Source organism: Ochotona princeps, chromosome 19 (genome assembly GCF_030435755.1).
Source record: "Ochotona princeps isolate mOchPri1 chromosome 19, mOchPri1.hap1, whole genome shotgun sequence".
Taxonomy (NCBI): domain Eukaryota; kingdom Metazoa; phylum Chordata; class Mammalia; order Lagomorpha; family Ochotonidae; genus Ochotona; species Ochotona princeps.
In genome coordinates, this window is record NC_080850.1 from 10,039,512 (window position 1) to 10,057,997 (window position 18,486).

General features: G+C 37.7%; 1 protein-coding gene across 2 annotated transcripts in view; it reads right to left on the reverse strand.

Annotated features, from left to right (window-relative positions):
• Positions 1 to 5,938: 5,938 nt before the first annotated feature.
• LOC131482621 (teneurin-2-like) overlaps positions 5,939 to 18,486 on the reverse strand; it is a 468,181-nt gene continuing 455,633 nt past the window's right edge. The window contains exons 4-6 of one of the 2 annotated variants that reach the window (XM_058677498.1): positions 10,953 to 11,027; positions 6,524 to 6,799; positions 5,939 to 6,090 (exon numbers count right to left, since the gene is read on the reverse strand). In XM_058677498.1, the coding sequence (XP_058533481.1) occupies positions 6,065 to 6,090; positions 6,524 to 6,799; positions 10,953 to 11,027 (377 nt within the window). In that variant the 3' untranslated portion in view covers positions 5,939 to 6,064. The remainder of the gene's footprint in view (positions 6,091 to 6,523; positions 6,800 to 10,952; positions 11,028 to 18,486) is intronic. The other variant, XM_058677499.1, reaches the window with a different exon arrangement.

An 18,486-nucleotide genomic window follows, 5' to 3' on the forward strand; every position in this document is an offset into this window, starting at 1 on the left:
TTTCGATCTATTTGTTGAATCAGGAATTTTGACCTTAATTTTTCAGTACAAAAGGGTGTGTTACTTCAGAAGTGGCAATAACATTCCACAGACTTCTTCCCCGCCACATGTAATCATTTTACTACTTTCAAAATTAAAATGTACTTGAATTTGATTTGATTTTCTGAAGCATTTAACTCTTTCTACTTCAAAACTATTTTAGAAATTTGGAATGAGAAAACTAAACCCACCCTATAGAGGAATCCAATAAGTAAGATCACCACATAAACAAACATGAAACTAAGCTACAATGACTGGGTCTTTCTTGATTTTTTTCTACAATTTTGTTATCTCTGATTTCCAAAAGTCTGTGTATAGCTTAGGGGTAGTAATTCAGATTTTTAAATGACAGAGAATCCTGTAGGCAGCACAAGTGAGTCAAAGGAAATGGGTCTTACCAGGAACCACTGTGGCTGATACTCGGTAGGAGTACGAGCTGCAGTGGTGTTACTAAGCCTTTAAATTTCAAGAGACAACTTACATGAAATCTCCCACATTTACAATGCTAGTGAACAATTTAGAAATGTTTAAATATCACATGCAATCAACAAAACAACTGCAGGGGCTTTGTTCAGTCCATGAACTCTGTGAATGATAACTCTTGTTGCTGATTATTGTCCCGAAAGCATCTTACTGAGCTTCAATTCCAGCAACATTCCTCAAACTGACTTTTGGGGAACCAGAGAAAGGGAAACACCCAAAACTAGGTCACAAGTACATTTCTACCTTTATAAATAAACATATGTATAATACGAATAAAGCTGTGATTTTTCTCTTATTTTACATACCCACTACATGGAATTTTCTCCTTTCCCTCACTGTGCCCCCATTTCAAAAAGACTAATTAAATGCAGCATTATTTGTCATACATTCTTCTCAAAATAATGTCATGCTACTGTCATTTTTGGGGCAAGTTTATCCTGATTCAGTTGTCTGTAACAAATCTACATGACCATATTTCTTATCTTTCATAAAATGACATGATAAGGTCATTTTATCTATGACCTTATCATGTCTCCCATGGCATAGCTCTCCCACCTATTTTATAAATTTAATTTGGATCCTGACCTTTAAGAAAAACTGAAAACATGATGGAACTATGAGCAACAAAAAGTTAGTGATTTCTGACTTAAGGGGGCTTCCAGTCATGAAACAACAGCAACAACAACAACAACAACCCATTTTACTTCTTACTCTTTTACTGCTTTTTCTACCCACCAGAAAGTTAAAGTACTGATATCAGGAACTCAGCAGCTTAAAAACCAAATGATTATCCACCAAGCCCAATGTCTCCCCGAAGGCCTGGAGATTACACGTGTAATAATCAGGCTGCCCTAGCCAAAAGGAAGGCTTAGTGCTTCATTTTATGTATTGTATTTATTGAATGGAGCCATTGCTGGATAGCCCCTGGGAGCATTAACAAACATGAAGGAAACCACCAAAGGAAAGAAAGAAATATAGAAATAACTGAAGGCCATGCCACTGAGGTTTATAAGCTGGAACATGCAATGCTGCAATAAGGCATATAGTTTTACAGTTTCCAAGTTCTCTCTGTTCTACTTCAGACTAATGTAAGCAATACTTAATTTGCCCAAAACATAAACCTGTCAAAGTCTCATACAAGTCAATCTGCAAAACATCAAGGCTTTCACTTTCTGCTACTGGGCCCCGTGGTGGAACAACATGAGCTTGCTGAATGTTGCCTCAATTTCACGTTAATATCAGCTATATTTTAGTATTATGATAAGCATGTGTTTAAGACTCCTATTAAGAAACACTATAAAATGCACAGCCTCCAGCACCCGGATATAAAGAGAACTAGACCAGAGTTATTAACAAGAAAACATCCTTTCATTTAGGGAGAGACAACTGAGAATCTATGACATTTTATGCTTGTGTTCTTTTTTTTTTAATCCATGATAACTTATTTTACAGTCTTCTTTACAAAGGTTAGTCTTTGAACTTTCTAAGTGTAAGAAAAAAGCTTAAAAACACAATTTGAGATAATTCTCATCAAAATAGCTTACAAGTGTTTTCTGTTTTCACTTTGTTTAGAAGGGACTAGGATGATACATTATTTTAGTTCCACGGGAATTCTTCCATAAAATATGGCTGGAAAATAAAGTATCCTGAATCCACCTGAAATCCAACATTAACACATCTTTCAGTACTCTTATGCCTAACTTCTCACCTTTCCTACAAGCAGCACAATCATAATACTTCAGCTGTGCAGCTGAGCAGGGGGCGGGTCCTGATGTCTCTGGCTGGTGTCCTCTGTAGTTTGTGCATGTATGATAGGGGACAAAGCAGTAGAGTGGACCACAAAACACTCACTACACCTAACAGCTCACTGGAGTAGCACTTCACCTTAACTTTAAGGAGGAGCAGCTTTTTGAAAAGAGGAAGACATTGAAACTTGCCTCATGAGATCCATGAATAGGTTGCAACAAAGTGCAGACACTGGTCCCAGTACTAAGGAAAGCCCCATGTGCCCTCAGATTTGCTCCTTGCATCTCAGTGGACAAGCAGTGGGCCCCTGGGTGCACTGAAACCTGCTGAGGACAGAGACGCAGGCAGGCCCCACTGAGAGGACTCACAATCTAATAGAACCTGCACTCCACCACAAATACACTTTACACAAATCCATTACGCGCCTCCAGCCAACTTGTACCATAACTGCATTTTGTGAAATGCAATGGAATTAACCCAACATTTATATTTTCAACCTCAGAGCACATAACGAGAATTATAAATTTCCCAATTGACAACAGAGGAAAATGAACATTGCTCTTATTTACTTTGGGTGGAAACAGAGAGGACAGCAGCAGAATAATTTTCTTAAAGCTTTAACCAATGCCAGATTTAGTTCTCTGTAATTTCTGGTTTCCTATCCCCATGGCCAATCTTACTGTCTTCTTTGTCTTTTTTCTTTCTTTCTCTCTCGCTTTTTTTTTTCTTTCTGGATTTCCAATAAAATAACTGAAACTAGAATTATGCAGTGGGGAAAAAACTGAAGGATATTTTTAAGTTCCTAAGGTGAAGAAAATGCCTAAGGAAGTCAAGAATACATAGAGTGGATTTTTATAGTGTGTGCTATTCTGTGTCTTTAAGGAGGCAATTAGTTATTGCTGTGTATCAGTGACTGCCCCATTTTCTCCCTAACTCCAATGATACAGAGGGTTTTTGAGAGGACATATTTTTTTTTAACATAAAACTTTCTGTTTATTTTTATATTTTTCTTAAAACAAGTCCATAACCTCATGATTATATAAAGTAAGAGAGGACATATTTTAACTTGGACATTTCTTATTGAAAAAAAAGGGAGGGTTCATTCTAATGAAAAGTCACTGGGAAAGCCCTGCCAAAGAAGCAGTCAAATTTCACGGCAGCACACATTTGGCCTAGGCATTCTCTATGTTCATTGCCATTTCTAGCGAAGCTGCTGTTAACCTTGCATCAGAGTTACAGAACTTGGTAAAATACCTTGAACCTGACAGCTTTCTCTATTTAAAGCAATTCAGCCTAAGCCAGTCCATTAGTAATTTAGGTTTCCTTCAGTGAGTGTAAGTGCATCAGAGCTGTAGGGATAATTCTGAGGTATTTACGTTGCAGACACATGTTCAAGTTCACATATGTGTTCAGCGTGAAGGGTGTGTGAAGTCACCGCCCAGGGCATCCTTGCCCGAGTTGGTGTGAGAAGCCGCTTTCTTGCTGCTCTATGGAGGATTGTTGGCACAGTCAGGGACTGCTCATATGATTTTGAGGATTGAATATATGCTTTATCCCTCACACATGGAAATTGGTTTCTGAAATCTGTCTTCACTTGCTGTAAATATGCTTAGCAAAAATTGTAATCGGATTCTTTTTTAGAGGAGTTTTGACATAAAAAAACACTGTGAAGACAATCTATGGACCCCAAGATCCCACAGCAAAAGTGAAATTAAAACATACATAGTCGCACTGAATTCACAGGTTAAGTCTGTAACCACATGTCCTTAAGAATCTGAAATTGAATTGGAGAGCTTTTTTCTGAAAGTATAGATACTTGTTACTTCCTCTTCAAGAAAAGGCATACCTAAAAGGTTATTGATTGGCTTCTAAAGGACACAGTGTTTATGACGCAGGAAGCCACTGCTGGGTGCAAGTGTGAGAAATTAATGATGACTTTGTGAAGTCCAGGCCATGGTGTGGAACTGGTGGGGCAACTGTCAATCTATATGATAATACATTCCCAAACTTCATAAAATCAGCGATGTGAAAAAGCACTGATTTCTGGGTGAGCTAAATAGAATTTGTCAGATGGAAAGAGCAAAAAGTTGGCTGAAGTTACACCTTATCCCGCAGAGTTGACTGCACCTCAATTGAAGCAAAAGTTTACAAGGTGATGTGTAAAACCTTTAGTGGAAGAAATAGGACGTGCATTAGGTACATGTTTTGAATATGAGAAATAGACAAAAGAAAAACATTCTACAGTGTATTTGAAAATATTCACCTATTATATCTGGTTTCATTATCTTCTTCATGCTTTTCCTGGATGCAATGCTTAAAAGAGTTGCTTAGTGTTTCTACATCCATTTTTATTTTTTCCAATTCTGGCTGCATTATAAATAGTATTGTAAAAAAGCCTTGAGTCATTACATCAAAAGGTTTATTTCCTCTCACTATGCAGGAATTTATATAAATGTTCAAGTATGTTTCACATAATCGTGACAAAAAGAGACTACTATTGAGCAATCGAACACATGATGATTAGTCATGAAATGTCATCCATAGAGTTCTAGCTAAATTCCCTTGGATTTACTACAAACATCCCCTTACTGGTTGATGTTTTCTATAGATAGATAGCACAAACTATCTGCATGAACACAGATTTTCTATATGTGTACATTAACATCTAAATCTTTATTACAGAGAAAGGAGACAGAACTGATTCCACAGACATGTCAAAATGATCCAGAACACACAGATGGCTCCCTGCATAGGTGATGTGAGAATATCAACCTGGGGACCTTATGTAATATGTGCTATAAATTCTTTGATTACCAGTGATTTTCTTTATTAGGCAATCAAATGCCTCCTTTTAAATAGTATCTGACACACAGGCAAGTTAGGAAAGGACATCAGGAAATGGATTCAATGTATGATTTTATGGAAACCTCTAAAAGCAATTTCCTATCAAATAAGCATCTTGGAGTGTTGAATGTGCCAAGTGTCAGAATTTGGTTAAAATTCAAAAGGAGTCAAGTGCACATTCTTTATGAAGAGTACAGCTTGATTAGCAACATGAACAGAGGCAGGAATAAAACTCATCCCCTTGTCCCCACTGCAGAATAAATTATTTCAGAATTAAACAGAAATTTAAATGCATCAAAGTATTGTCTTTTTGAATATATCAACTTACCTAGGAAATGATGTATTTTCAACAGCCTCCAGATTAAAGGACATTTAACTACGCTTTTGCATTCACAACAAGCTGCCCGCCTGCTAATTTCTTTTTCTTTTTTTAAATGAAAGAAAACGTTTAAAGCTCCTCTAGCAGAAGTTTATCATATTGTAAATAAACATTCTTAACTGATCTATTTGTAAACATTTTAATGATAATTCTTTTAGCAAACACACAATCTATTCAAAAGAAACCACGCAGCATTTGATGTTTTTTCTCAGAAATTAGCTGTACCTAATGCAATTTATCTTTAAAAAAAAAAAAAAAGTTTTTCACTAAACACAGTTCTGAGTTGCTACAAAATCCACAAATAAGCACCTTATCTCTTTAATGACTTGTTTGGGCTTCCCTATATTTACTGCTTAATGATCGAAGCATTTGATTTTCAGAGTTTCATTAAACCCACCTACAAAGCTGACGGATAGGCAATAGTGATTTGCGACAGAAGATGTGGGAAGCCATTAACCTACACAGAGACTGAGGGGGAAAGGAAACGCAGGATTTTTTTTTTTTTTTTTGGAAGACAAGTCTCTTTCTATTTGTCATTATTAAACTGCAGAGCATCTGCTCCAAGTTTGATCTTCAATACGGATATGAGGCGCTGCCGCCTGGAAATGAAAGTCTAAGATAAGGGAGGGCTCTTAAGAGATCTTCATGAAAAAAATAACCCAAGTTGCCATTTACTGGGAAGGGGAAATCAATACAGAGACCTAGAAAGGTGTGCAGAGAGGACATTTTCTAGGTATAGGTCATAGTTTATCAAGGTGCCTCTTTTGCAATGTAATTTACTTGCTAATAAGACCAACTGACTACACCTGAATACCATGTTATCATCAAAATGTGATTTGAAAATTCTCATCTCATTTCTTGTGTGCTTGAGGCTTGCTGGTTTATTTTTTCCAAGCTCAGACTAGTAGACAAGGTCGATTTAAAAGAAAATGAATGGCTTCATTATGTATCCTTACTAGAAAACAAAAACATGCTAGACTCTATGTGGCAAAGTGCATGGAACAGCAAAAGGTACAGAGGAAGCACACCTACCATTCTCGTCGTCCGACTTGTTTTCGTTGTCAGAATCTGTCAGAGTCAGGGCCGAGTTCTCCCGACTGGATAGGCCGGAGCTGCGCCTGGATTTTATCCCTCGTCCCCACAGTCTGATTGCGTGCTCTGGAGACATGCCGCCCTCCGTGTCTGAGTCTGCGTCCGAGCCAGTGCTCAGCGAATAGCCCTGGTGCAGGATGCCCATGTCCGAGCAGTAGCCGCTGCGGTGTGGCGAGGGCTCACAGATGCCCAGTTCCGCAAGGGTGAAGTTGGTTCCTAATGGGGAGATGGGGATAGGATGAAGAAGAGAGACACACACCCTGATTAAAATTTATGAAATGCTTTGCAAACTTATCTGCAATTCTTGATAGAAGAGCAGACAGATACTTCTAACCAACAAATCTATCAAGTTGGCCATGATACACATAATGAGATTTGGACAGAAGTGTTTTGCTTACTTCAGTAAATTTGGAGGAAAACAAAGAAAGGCAGTAAACATCAATCCTAAAATAATATGACCAGATTTTATTTCAGAAACTTTTAGTATTTTAATATTGTTGTGTGGGAAGCAACATACAACTGAAAAAAATCTGAGCTTATCTTAGCAGCTAATCACCAAAGAAGACTAAGAAAGAAAAGTTCTTCGGAAAAATGGAATTGGAAGACAATGCTTTGGTACAAAAATTTCCAAAACCTATGCACTAACTAAAAAATATGCTTGGGATATTAATAACTTGTTTATTTTTTATTTATCAATTTATATTTTATAATTTGAAAAATTATATGATGTTATAAAATGGTAGTATAATGAGAGCGACTTACAGATGACAAGTGCCAAAGAATCTAAGTGTATACTCAAGGTCAGACATTTAGTTGGCAGCAAAGCCTGAATCTAACACCTGTGTCTTCTAGGTTGCTGTCATGAAACCTTACCCCTTCAACACATAAGTGGCTGATGAAAGATTTGAGAGTTAGTCTTTGCTTTCCAGTGAGTCTCTCCATGGCGAGTCTCTTAACTCTGTGGGTCCCCTGTCATTCATGTACAATCCAGGTATTAATCTCTTAAATCCTTCCCAAAGATCACTGTGCGCCTTAAGTGATAATAAATGTCCAAATACATTTTTCAAGGAATACAAGTGATCTCCTATGGAAACTATATTCCAAAGCATTAAGAGCTGTTTTTATTTTCTACTTCTAAATGATATTAAACTACTTCTTTTTGCTAACAGAATCTAAAACTATCAGTACACGCCTCCTCTGCAAAGTAAGTGTATACAAAATGTGTGGCGTCATTGTTGGATCAATGACTTGATGGCATAAAAAATAAAGGTATTTCTGAATACTACCCTACAATGTACTGGACCTTGAGCCAACTAGTTCAAACCTTTTATTGCATTTAAAACTCACAATATCCCAAAAGCTAGTGTGCAAAGAAAGGTTAAAAAGTGTGTACAAATTCAGGTGGCCAACAGAGGACTCACTCTGATATCTTCAGACTCCAAATGTGTGTTCTTCCTACAGCGTCAAACAGCAGCCTGACAATGCTTGCCCAATAAATGCTAAATTTATGTGTGTGTTTTACTATTTAGCTTCTAAAAAGACATTTTAATGTTTCCACCGGTATCTACTAAAATCATGAGATCCACTCTATTTGTTGATGAATAAAGCTGACTTCATTTCAATTTATGAAAATGAAAATAATTGAATAAACCTCTTCCCATGTTATGAGGAAAAAATCTTTATATCACAAAAGTAAGAAAAATTCACTTTTTCTGTCTATTACATTAAGATAATTTCTTGTCATCCATCTATATTCCCAAAATTTTGATTTATCTGAATACCTGATACCAGATTTCATACATGACATCAGTGTTGGTTTTTATATTAAAGAGCATACAATAACTGTTCCTATTAAACAATGTGCCCTCGATTTGGAATAGTCATGTGGATTCTGTTCTGTCTTTTCTTTCTTCACTACCTTGAACTTCCAGTCTTATTTGTCTGCATTGATGAAATCAAGACCATTTCTATACATGATTGTTTTTGAGTGAAACTCATTCATTGGAGAGAGAACCTAAGCACAACTTCCTGGCAGTGTGAGGTGATTACCTTCTGGGTGTGCAGGAAAGGGATGACTTCTCTCCCATCAGTACCATGTCAAATGTTACTGTTGTTCCTTGGACACAGATAATCGGGTTGTCTGAAAGTCTCTACCCAATTGATTATGTTCCAGTTTTTATCCCTGAGAATTAGGTATTGTCTCACATTATTCACCAAGGTATTTTTCTCAGTATTGATAGTCTATAAAAGTGAACAGCACTGAGTTCAGAAAATCTGCCATCACAAGACCTTTCTTGTTAATGTCGTTCTTTTCTCATTTTCAGGAGACTGGTTAAAGTTATTCAATATTAATATTCTCCCAATTCATCCCCAGTTACATTCCTTTTTGACAAGACTGTGAAATCAAGTGCTTCATTGTCTCATGACAAATGAAAACAATGCACACTAACAGTTCTGTTTTGATTTCACATGAAAGGATTTCAAGCAACATAATCCCATCAAAAAATGGAGTGAGTGTGTACTAAAGCAACAAGGGTTTGCCCATATCTCACTAATGAGAACAACATTCAAAGACCCTGTTAGGAAAAAGAAAAATCGTGGGAGGAATGTGAGCCTTGTTTTCCATGGGATCTTCCACCTGGTTAGTGGTGTTAGTAGGCTATGACAAAGCATGAAATCAATACGGTGTCCTTTCTTCACTTATCAAATTCACTTGATCATGAAATATTAAAATATTTGGGGGCCTTTGTTTTTGCTACCAGCATTCCAGATGGATGCTGCATTGAGTCCCAGTAACTCCACTTGTAACCCAGCTTCGTGCTCATATGACAGAGAAAGCAGTGGACTATGGCTCAAGTCCTTGAACCCCTGAATGCACACGGAAGACATGGAGGATCCTGGCTTTGGATCGCCCCTTCTCTGGCTGTTGCAGCCACTTAGGAATGAACCAACAGATATCTTCATATCCATAGTCTCTCTCACTCACCACTCTGTCTCTACTCTCTGCAAATCTGTATTTCAAATGAAAATAAATAATCTTGGGCCCGGAGGCGTGGCCTAGCGGCTAAAGTCCTTGCCTTGAAAGCCCCAGGATCCCATATGGGCGCCGGTTCTAATCCCGGCAGCTCCACTTCCCATCCAGCTCCCTGCTTGTGGCCTGGGAAAGCAGTTGAGGACGGCCCAATGCATTGGGACACTGCACCCGCGTGGGAGACCCGGAAGAGTTTCCTGGTTCCTGGCTTCAGATTGGCACAGAAGCGGACGCTGATCTCACTTGGGGAGTGAATCATCGGACGGAAGATCTTCCTCTCTGTCTCTCCTCCTCTGTGTATATCTGGCTGTAATAAAATGAATAAATCTTTAAAAAAAAAAAAAGAAAATAAATAATCTTAAAATGTATCAAAAATGGATTTTTTTGAAGTAAAGTTATAGACAATTTTTAAAGACATCAGACAGGCAAGGAAGAAACGGTAAACTTGTAGCTCCCAAGCCACAAATGAAAAACTTTCATTTTGAAAATGAAAAATTAAAAATTAAAAATACTGGACTGAAATACCTAGGAGAAACACAATGAGCACATTTATATGCGCTTATAGAATCTTAAAGATTTTCTCTAGACATATAACTGTTCCCTTTAATTATGATGTTCTAAACAAATTTTCATTTTCTTCATTGACATCCTCCCCAGTTCTATTTCAACCCTCCCCCCACAATTTCTAGTTTGGTGTGTTTCCACCCTCAGTGACCTCAAAGAACAGGAAGTTCATCCTAAAGCCCTGGGTCTCTGGACTAGAGCTCGGCAGGCTTGCTGGTATCCTACATGAAGCAGTGAGTCATATACAAAGCAGAACAAAGTGAGTGTTCCATCACCCAGCAAATCTTTCAATACTTATTTATTGTTTTTAGTATGGTACTAGGCATGAGGGACATAAGAGTGAGCATTATAAAAATAAACTCCATGACATTTACAGTCTAATCGGGAAAGAGACATTAATCAAAGAATCACATAAGCAAAGTACAAGCTATGCAGCAATAAAAATTATATAGGGAGAGGACAGGAAGCCATGAAAGGTCATTTAGTAGTCCAATCTCTCATGCTTTCCCAGCTTGTGGGTAGGCATTTGTTTAGAATGGGGTAACTATTTGGAGCTATTGGGAGATGACTGCAATGAGAAACTACATGCCCACTTCAGTTTGTTCTTCCCACACCCTCTTAATGCAAATATCCTTTCATATGAATGGATTTTATACAGTGGTTTTCATATACTTCATCTTAAACACAAAGCCCCATACTATACACTTTCACTCAGCATGTAAAATACTATGTGGGGATTTTTACTACTATGTCAATGGATTGTTTGGCACTTACTTTGCTCATTGACGGAAGACTGATTCTGCTCTAATTCATCTTGTACAATTATGTCTTTTTTAAGCTCCATGGCAGCTTTGAACGGAAGAGAGAAACCAGTCATTGTGTGATTCTCCACACTAAGATTTCTAGTGGAAAGCAATCAATACTCGATTCCTTCTTCACTATCTTGTCAAAAGATAAAAAGGAGGCACAATATTTCAGTATTCATGGAACATTTGTTTACCCTTCATCTGCCTCTAACCTCTGTGATATCATTGATTACACTGGATCTAGATGAGGTGCCAAGTGCATTTCATTTAGGTATATATTTTATGACTACTGCCAATATGCTTCACAGTGTGGCCCTATATTATGCTATCAAGGAAAGACCATTATTTGTATAAATGAATGACCACACAAAATATATGTGTAGGAATTTGGTCCAGCTGCTAAGATGCCCATATGCCAAACAAGAGTGAGTGCCTAAATTCAACGCCTAGTTTTGGCTCCCAACTCTAGTTTGCTAATAGTAAAGACTTAAAAAGGCAAGATGTGATGGCTCAAATTAATCAGCTCCTACTACTCATTCAGAAGGAAGAAGTGGATTTTACTCCTAGTTTTGACCATTAGGCCATTGCAGGTGTTAGGTTCTTTAATAAGTAAATGAAAACACACTCTTTCTGTATGTATGTATGTGTGTTTCTCAAATAGAAAAATCACAATGCAAAAAGCTGTCATGTTTGCATCATGCACGTTCAGTACAATTTAACCTGCTAGAAGAATATATAATTGTGAGGATATATATATATATATATATATATATATACACAAATATATATATATATATCTTTGGTTATAGGTTGTCCATCTCTTGATTGTATAACTTCAGGGTATAACCCAGATAGATGCTGTCCATAATTTTTCTAAAGCAAAATTGTCTCAAACTCATAGAGATCAAAAGTCATTTTTTAATCTTCTACTTCTATTTGGGGACACAATTGCAAGGGAAGATATGTCAGTGCATTGTAATCATAGCTTTATTTTCTAAGTTTTCACCAACTTCTCACACTTTGAAATAACCTTTAACTAGGAGAAGCACATATGTAGCTAAGTCAGAATTACCATGTCATGGTAATACCAGGGTATACAAATAGCACTGAAAATGTCAGCATTTAAACAGATTCTCTAGTATGAGGGCAAGAAGATAAAAGTTAACTGTAGCAATGGGTGGAGTGCAATACAGAAAACTCTTATTATCTAAATGCTACTATCCAAGTCCCCCGAGTTTAAGAGAAGAAATCTTACACGCAAAAGTACAAGTTGTCACAATAGGAAAATCATTACCATGGATCAGCTATGAAATTAATCTTTGGCTATCCCCATCCGCAACTACTACCTCTTCTCATGCCAATCACCATATTAATGTCTGGGTCATGAACTCCTTTCTAATAACAGAGACCCATATGATACCAATGTCAGATGAAGTTGAAAAGACAGTAACATAAAGATGTTCATTAAGTCCGTGGAAGTGATGCTTTCAAAAACTGATGTCATCAAGAGGTCCACAGAAAGACGGAGAGGTAGTAGAACTAAGCAAATCCACATGATACATAGATATGATGCTATTGGCATGATGGTGGGCACTTCAAAAGATGATCTGATGAACTTCCGGTTCTGGGACTAAGGCGACCATCCTCTGCTTTGCCATCTCTCCCACTAATCCACAGACATTCCATAAAACAGCACACATTAAGCCTCTGAATGAAGACCACGGACCTGTTAGTGTTCAAGACTGTAAAGAGCTACATGGTGGTGACTTTCTTGGATTTTTCACTTCCTTCCTTTACCTGAGACCTGGATCTGGAGATGACAACAAACTGGAAATAGCAATAGTAGACCAGAAAATAAGCCCAAGTAGAGTCAGCTGGGAAAAAGGGGTCCCCTCGCAATGCACCATTAGGCAACTGTGCCTGGCTCTCCGACTACTTTTTGGGTGAAGTTTATTTATATTAAAGAGAATCTTTGGAGACCAAATATGGGTTATATTTCTTGAGCAAATGTTAAAGGATTACAGTTTTAAGTAAGTAATAAATAATTTCTTTAAGATTCATTTATTTATTTATAAGTCAGAGTTATACTCGGACAGAGGGAAAGAGGGCAATCTTCCACCCACTGGACTACTGGTGTCATAGGAAGCCACAATGCCTGCTCCTAGTGATAACCATTGATTTCAATTCTTTTTTAAAAAAAGATTTATTCAATTTTAATGGAAAGTCCGATATACAGAGATGAAGAGAGACAGAGAGGAAGATCTTTCAACTGCTGATTCACACCCCAGGTGACCACGAAAGCCAGAACTAAGCTCCTGATCCAAAGCCAGGAGCCAGGAACCTCCTCCAGGTCTCCCATGCGGGCACAGGGTCCCAAAGGAGTTGGGTCGTCCTCAACTGCTTTCCCAGGCCACAAGCAGGGAGCTACCATGCCGGGCCCTTGACCTCAATTCATGTAACTGTTATTTAGGAAAAAAATGAAATTTTAACACTGTAGTTCTTTTTCATAACAGTTAAGTAATTAGATTTGATGCCTTAAGCCTTTGCCAAATAAAAAGCTTTCATGAAGAATGAGGCAATTCTGAGTAATAAAGTAGAATTTTCATTTCTATTTACATTTTAAAGCTTTATTTGTTTGAAAAGCAGAGAGAGAGAGAGAAATACCTAGAGAATATCTTCCTTCCACTAGTTCACTCTTCAAATATTCACCCAATACCCCAGTCTGAGATACTCTGAAGGCAGAACTCAAATGGTGTCTCCTGTGGATGACAGGGGGCACAGGAACTGTGGTGTACAGCTGCATTATCACAGAGCTGACCTGCAGAAGGAGCTGGACCCTAACCTGGAGCCTCACCACCAAACCACAGCCCCTGCTTCTGCAATTCTGCTCAGCTCCTCAAAAGACACTGCTAAATCATTAGATTACGTTTCATGTAAATGTCTTAGTTACATGTTGAAAGACTGCAGATAAGTATGAGCTATACAAAACAATCCAAAAAAGTTACCAACAGCATCTAAAACATTGTTTCATGAAAAATGTAAGAACTTACATATTTGTATTTAGAATGATCAAATTTATGAAGGAACTACTTATGCATTCTAATGTTTTATTCTTGCATATATAAAAATTCTTCACATAAACTGTCTTAATGCCCTTCTAGAGTTCACCTTCTTTTACATATTCAGATATTTTGCCAAATATTGACAAAATAATTCCTGTGACTTAAAACTACAGAGTAAACGCATGTATTATAATTCATAAAAATTAAGTCAAATATTGATATATTTAAAACACAGTTTAAAGATCACAACTTTCAAGTGACACCTAAAATGTTAATGTTTTGATGTTTCTGAACTTTGACTATTTTAAACTATGTAAATGTACAATGAGCCAAAATTTTAACAACTTGTAACTAGAATTACTTCAATGTGGATCAATACATTCCAAACTAAGAGGATACCTGAGTGTCTAGTGAAGAGCTGGGGTTCCCAACACTCTGTTATTCTATTAGCTGAACAACTTTGGAAGAGAAAGGTGAGTGTGACATTCATTTCTTTCAATCTGAACACAACCCTACTTTTCAAACTCAAAGACAGCTGCCACAAAAGGATCTGCTGAACAACTGGCAGCTCATAAACAGCAAGGAAATGTCCAGGAACTGAGTGAGCTGGAGAAAAGTTCCAACAAGATTGAAAATCAATTCCAGGAAGAAAATCTATGCTATTGGCTGTCCTATGTGAGCGCATTATGAAGGCTGACATTCATCTGAAAACAGGAAATGGTCTCTGCAAACTATGTTTTTTTAATCAGAAGGATAAATATAAGTAAAGTCCAGAGTTAGCTGTAATAGCCCCAATGTTTGAGAACAAACCTAGTTAAGTAACTAGGTTTGAAAACAGCTACTAGATTAACTTACATTGATTGAGGCTTCGTAATGGGACAGCCAACATCCTCAATGCTGTTACACAGTTTGCCAATTAATTAACACAGCAAAACCTATAGAAAAGTCACTATATAGCCCAGGGCTAAGAAAGTGGGTGTTGGAAGGTCTGCTGCAAAAACATTTGTTAACCATACAGCCTTGGGATCGATTATCTTTCCTGAGTCTTCCTTTGCTCATTTATAAAGTGGACATAAAAACGCACCAACTTTTATAAGCTGGCTGTGAACAGTGAATGACATATAGCAGATAAAAATGCTTAAAACATTGTCTGTCAAGAGGAACCACACAACAAGTGCAGCTATTATGATGGGCGTTTGTTTACAATGAAAAAAATATGCTTTAGTTCTTTATTATAGGATCGGTATTATTTTTTTTCTTGTATTGATATGCCAAGTTTGGGAACAATATGTTTTACTAGGAATGTGCCCATTTTCTCTGTTTCCAAATAGCCTGGCATAATGTCATTCATGTATTTTTAAATCTTTCTAAATCTCTGCTAAATTTGTAGAATACCATTTTGATTGTCATTCCTCATATCACTTATTAATAGCTTCTTTCTTTTGCTACGTTACTTATACCCTTGAAAGCTTTCACCTTTCAGAAAAAAAGAAACACTCCACTTTGTTGAGAATGAGAGAGACAGACACACACAGAGAGAATCTTTCATCAGCTGGTATTTTCCTTAGATGGTCAAAAAAACACCAGGGCTGAGTCAGGCCGCAACAAGGAGTCAGAAACTCTGTCTGAGTCTCTTCTGCAGGTGTCAGGAGCCTAAACACCGGGGGCTCCTTCTAGTGCTTTCCAGGTCATTCTTAGGGAGCTGGAGTAAAAGCATGGCAGCTGGGACTCCAACTGATGCCAACAAGAGGTAACATTAACTACTATGCCACAACATCAGCCCCTGAATTCCTTTTTGATTTTTAAGATTTAGTTATTTTTATTGGAAAGTCAGCTATACAGAGAGGAGGAGAGACAAAGAGGAAGATCTTCTGCCGCAACAGCCGGGGCTGAGCTGATCCAAAGCCAGGAGCCTCTTTTGGGTCTCCCATGTGGGTGCAGGGTCCCAAGGTTTTGGTCCATCCTTGACTGCTTTCCCAGGCCACAAGCAGGGAGCTGGATGGGAAGCGGGGTCTGCCAGGATTAGAATCAGTGCCCATATGGGATCCTGGTGTGTACAAGGCAATGACTTTAGCCACTAGGCTATGGTGCCGGGCCCCTCAATTCCCTTCTTTAAAGGAACTGTCTATTCAGGTGCTTCATGCATTTCTGAACTGGATTGGCTATTTTGTTGCTAAGGGGTCTGAGTTACTGATACATTCAGCATAGTAATTCTTTGTAAAATAAAAAGGTTTCAAATATTTTCTCCCATTTTGTCAAATGTCTCCACTCCACTGATGCTTTTCTTTGCTGTGCAGAAGGCTCTCGCTTTCACAGACTCCCACCTGCCTATTTTGCTTCTGTCGCCGGTTCTTTTGGGGTCTTATCCAAAACGTTATCATCTGCACCAGTGTCATGTTTCTCATACGTTTTGTTTTAGAAATGTCATGGTTTCCGGTCTTTTATTTAGGCCTTTTATTCCTGTCAAGTTGATTTTTGCCCATGATGAGAGAAAAGGATATAATTTAATTCTTCTACATAGATGTACCCAGTTTTAATGCCACCATTTATTAAAAAGACTCAGGTGAATGCTATTTTGAGTTAAACTTTTCCATGAACTTTTCCGTATCTTCTTCTTTTACAATATTACATTTTACAAGGGATTTGGCCAACTATTTCAGCTAGGTTTTCAGAAACTTCTACTACTCTCCTCTGAATATATGTAAGATATTTAAAATTTTTCCTTTATTTGATTCTTGATTCAGGAAATTAGTGCATTTTTTTCTTAATAATTCTGGGTGGGCCTTTTTTTCCCATAAAATTAACTTTACCTTTTGCTGTTTTGTATTTCTCTCATTTGTGACTTCCATTAATCGTTTGTACCTATTCACTGAGCGATGTGTTTGCTCATTCTTTTTTGGGTTCTTGAGGCAGGACATGAAGCGAACACTCAAAATGACCTCTTGAACAAATATATATCTTTCCTTTATCTACATCCTCTAAAAATAGTAACTTGCACATTTCTAATCATACATTTTCCAATTAAAAATTTTTTCCCTCAGGTATTCCTTGGATCCATGTGTTAATGAGTATGAAATTTGTTTACAAAAGTTAGGATTTGTCTAGATTTCTAACTCCTGTACATTTCTAATGAAAGTACTTGGTAGACGGAGAATGAGCTCTTGGAGTTCTACTTGAAAATTAAGACTCACTTTGTAACAGAGCCTATGTTATACACTGCAAACATTTCTTCGCTGGATATTCTGGATATTTTTGTGTGTTGTTCTTCATAAATGTACAGTAGGTAATTTATAGTATTGTTCACATTCTCTGTACCTTGTTGGTATCATTTGGGTCCAGGTGTTCTAGCAGCTGTGAATACAAAACCAAGTCTGTAATCGTGTGTAGTTTTCGTTTCCCTTCGATTTGTCACTTTTGTTGTTCTCTTTCTTTCTCTCGCCCCATAAGACTTTGTTTCTAGGTTTATGTGCTTTTAAGGCTCTAGAATACAGCAATTCTCTCATCAAATTTGCACGTCCGTCTTTTTCTCTGGTACTCTTGTGGTCTTGGATGCTATGTTCCATAATATAAAATACTGAGGACAACATTCTTATTTTATTTAAATAACATGTCACAAATTTATACTAATGCATTTTACTTGCAACATTTTTTTATTTCAATTTAAAGTATGTTTTGTACATAGTGTATAGATAGAACTTACTATTGAAATGATCTGAAAATCGAGTTTCATAGGTGTAAATGTCCATTTGTGGTACTGGGTTGTTTTAATATTTATTTTATTTTTATTGCAAAGTCAGATATAAAGACAAGAGGATAGACAGAAAGTTCTTTTGTCCAATGATTCGCAATGGCCAGGGTTGCGGCAAGCCAAAGCCAGGAGCCAGGAGCCAGGAGCCCGGAGCCAGGAGTTTTTCCCAGGTCTCCCACCTGGGAGCAGGATCCCAAGGCTTTGGGCCGTCCTTCACTGCTTTCCCAGGACACAAGCAGGGAGCTGGATGGGAAGTGGGGCCGCTGGGATTAGAACAAACGCCCATATGGGATCCCGGCATGTGCAAGGCGAGGACTTTAGCTACTAGGTTACCGTGCCAGGCCCCCATTTGTGTTTAATGAATTACTGATATGGCTAGATTTAGGTTTTCTATTTTATTATGCATTCCCATTTTTGTCTTTTTCTCTTGTTACTGTCTTTCTCACCTTCTCATGCATTGCTGACTTTTTTTAAAAGACTTATTCATTTATTTGATAGGCAGAGTCCCAGAAGGCTGATGGCTATGGCTGTGTCAGGAACAAGCTGAAGTCCAGAGCTTCCTCTGGTTCTCCTACGTGTACAGCAGTTCAAGCTCTTGGGCTGCTTCTTTTTCATGTGCACTAGAACAGAACTAGATCCCAAATGTAGCATCGAAGACTTGAACTGACACCCATATGGGATGTCAGCACTGC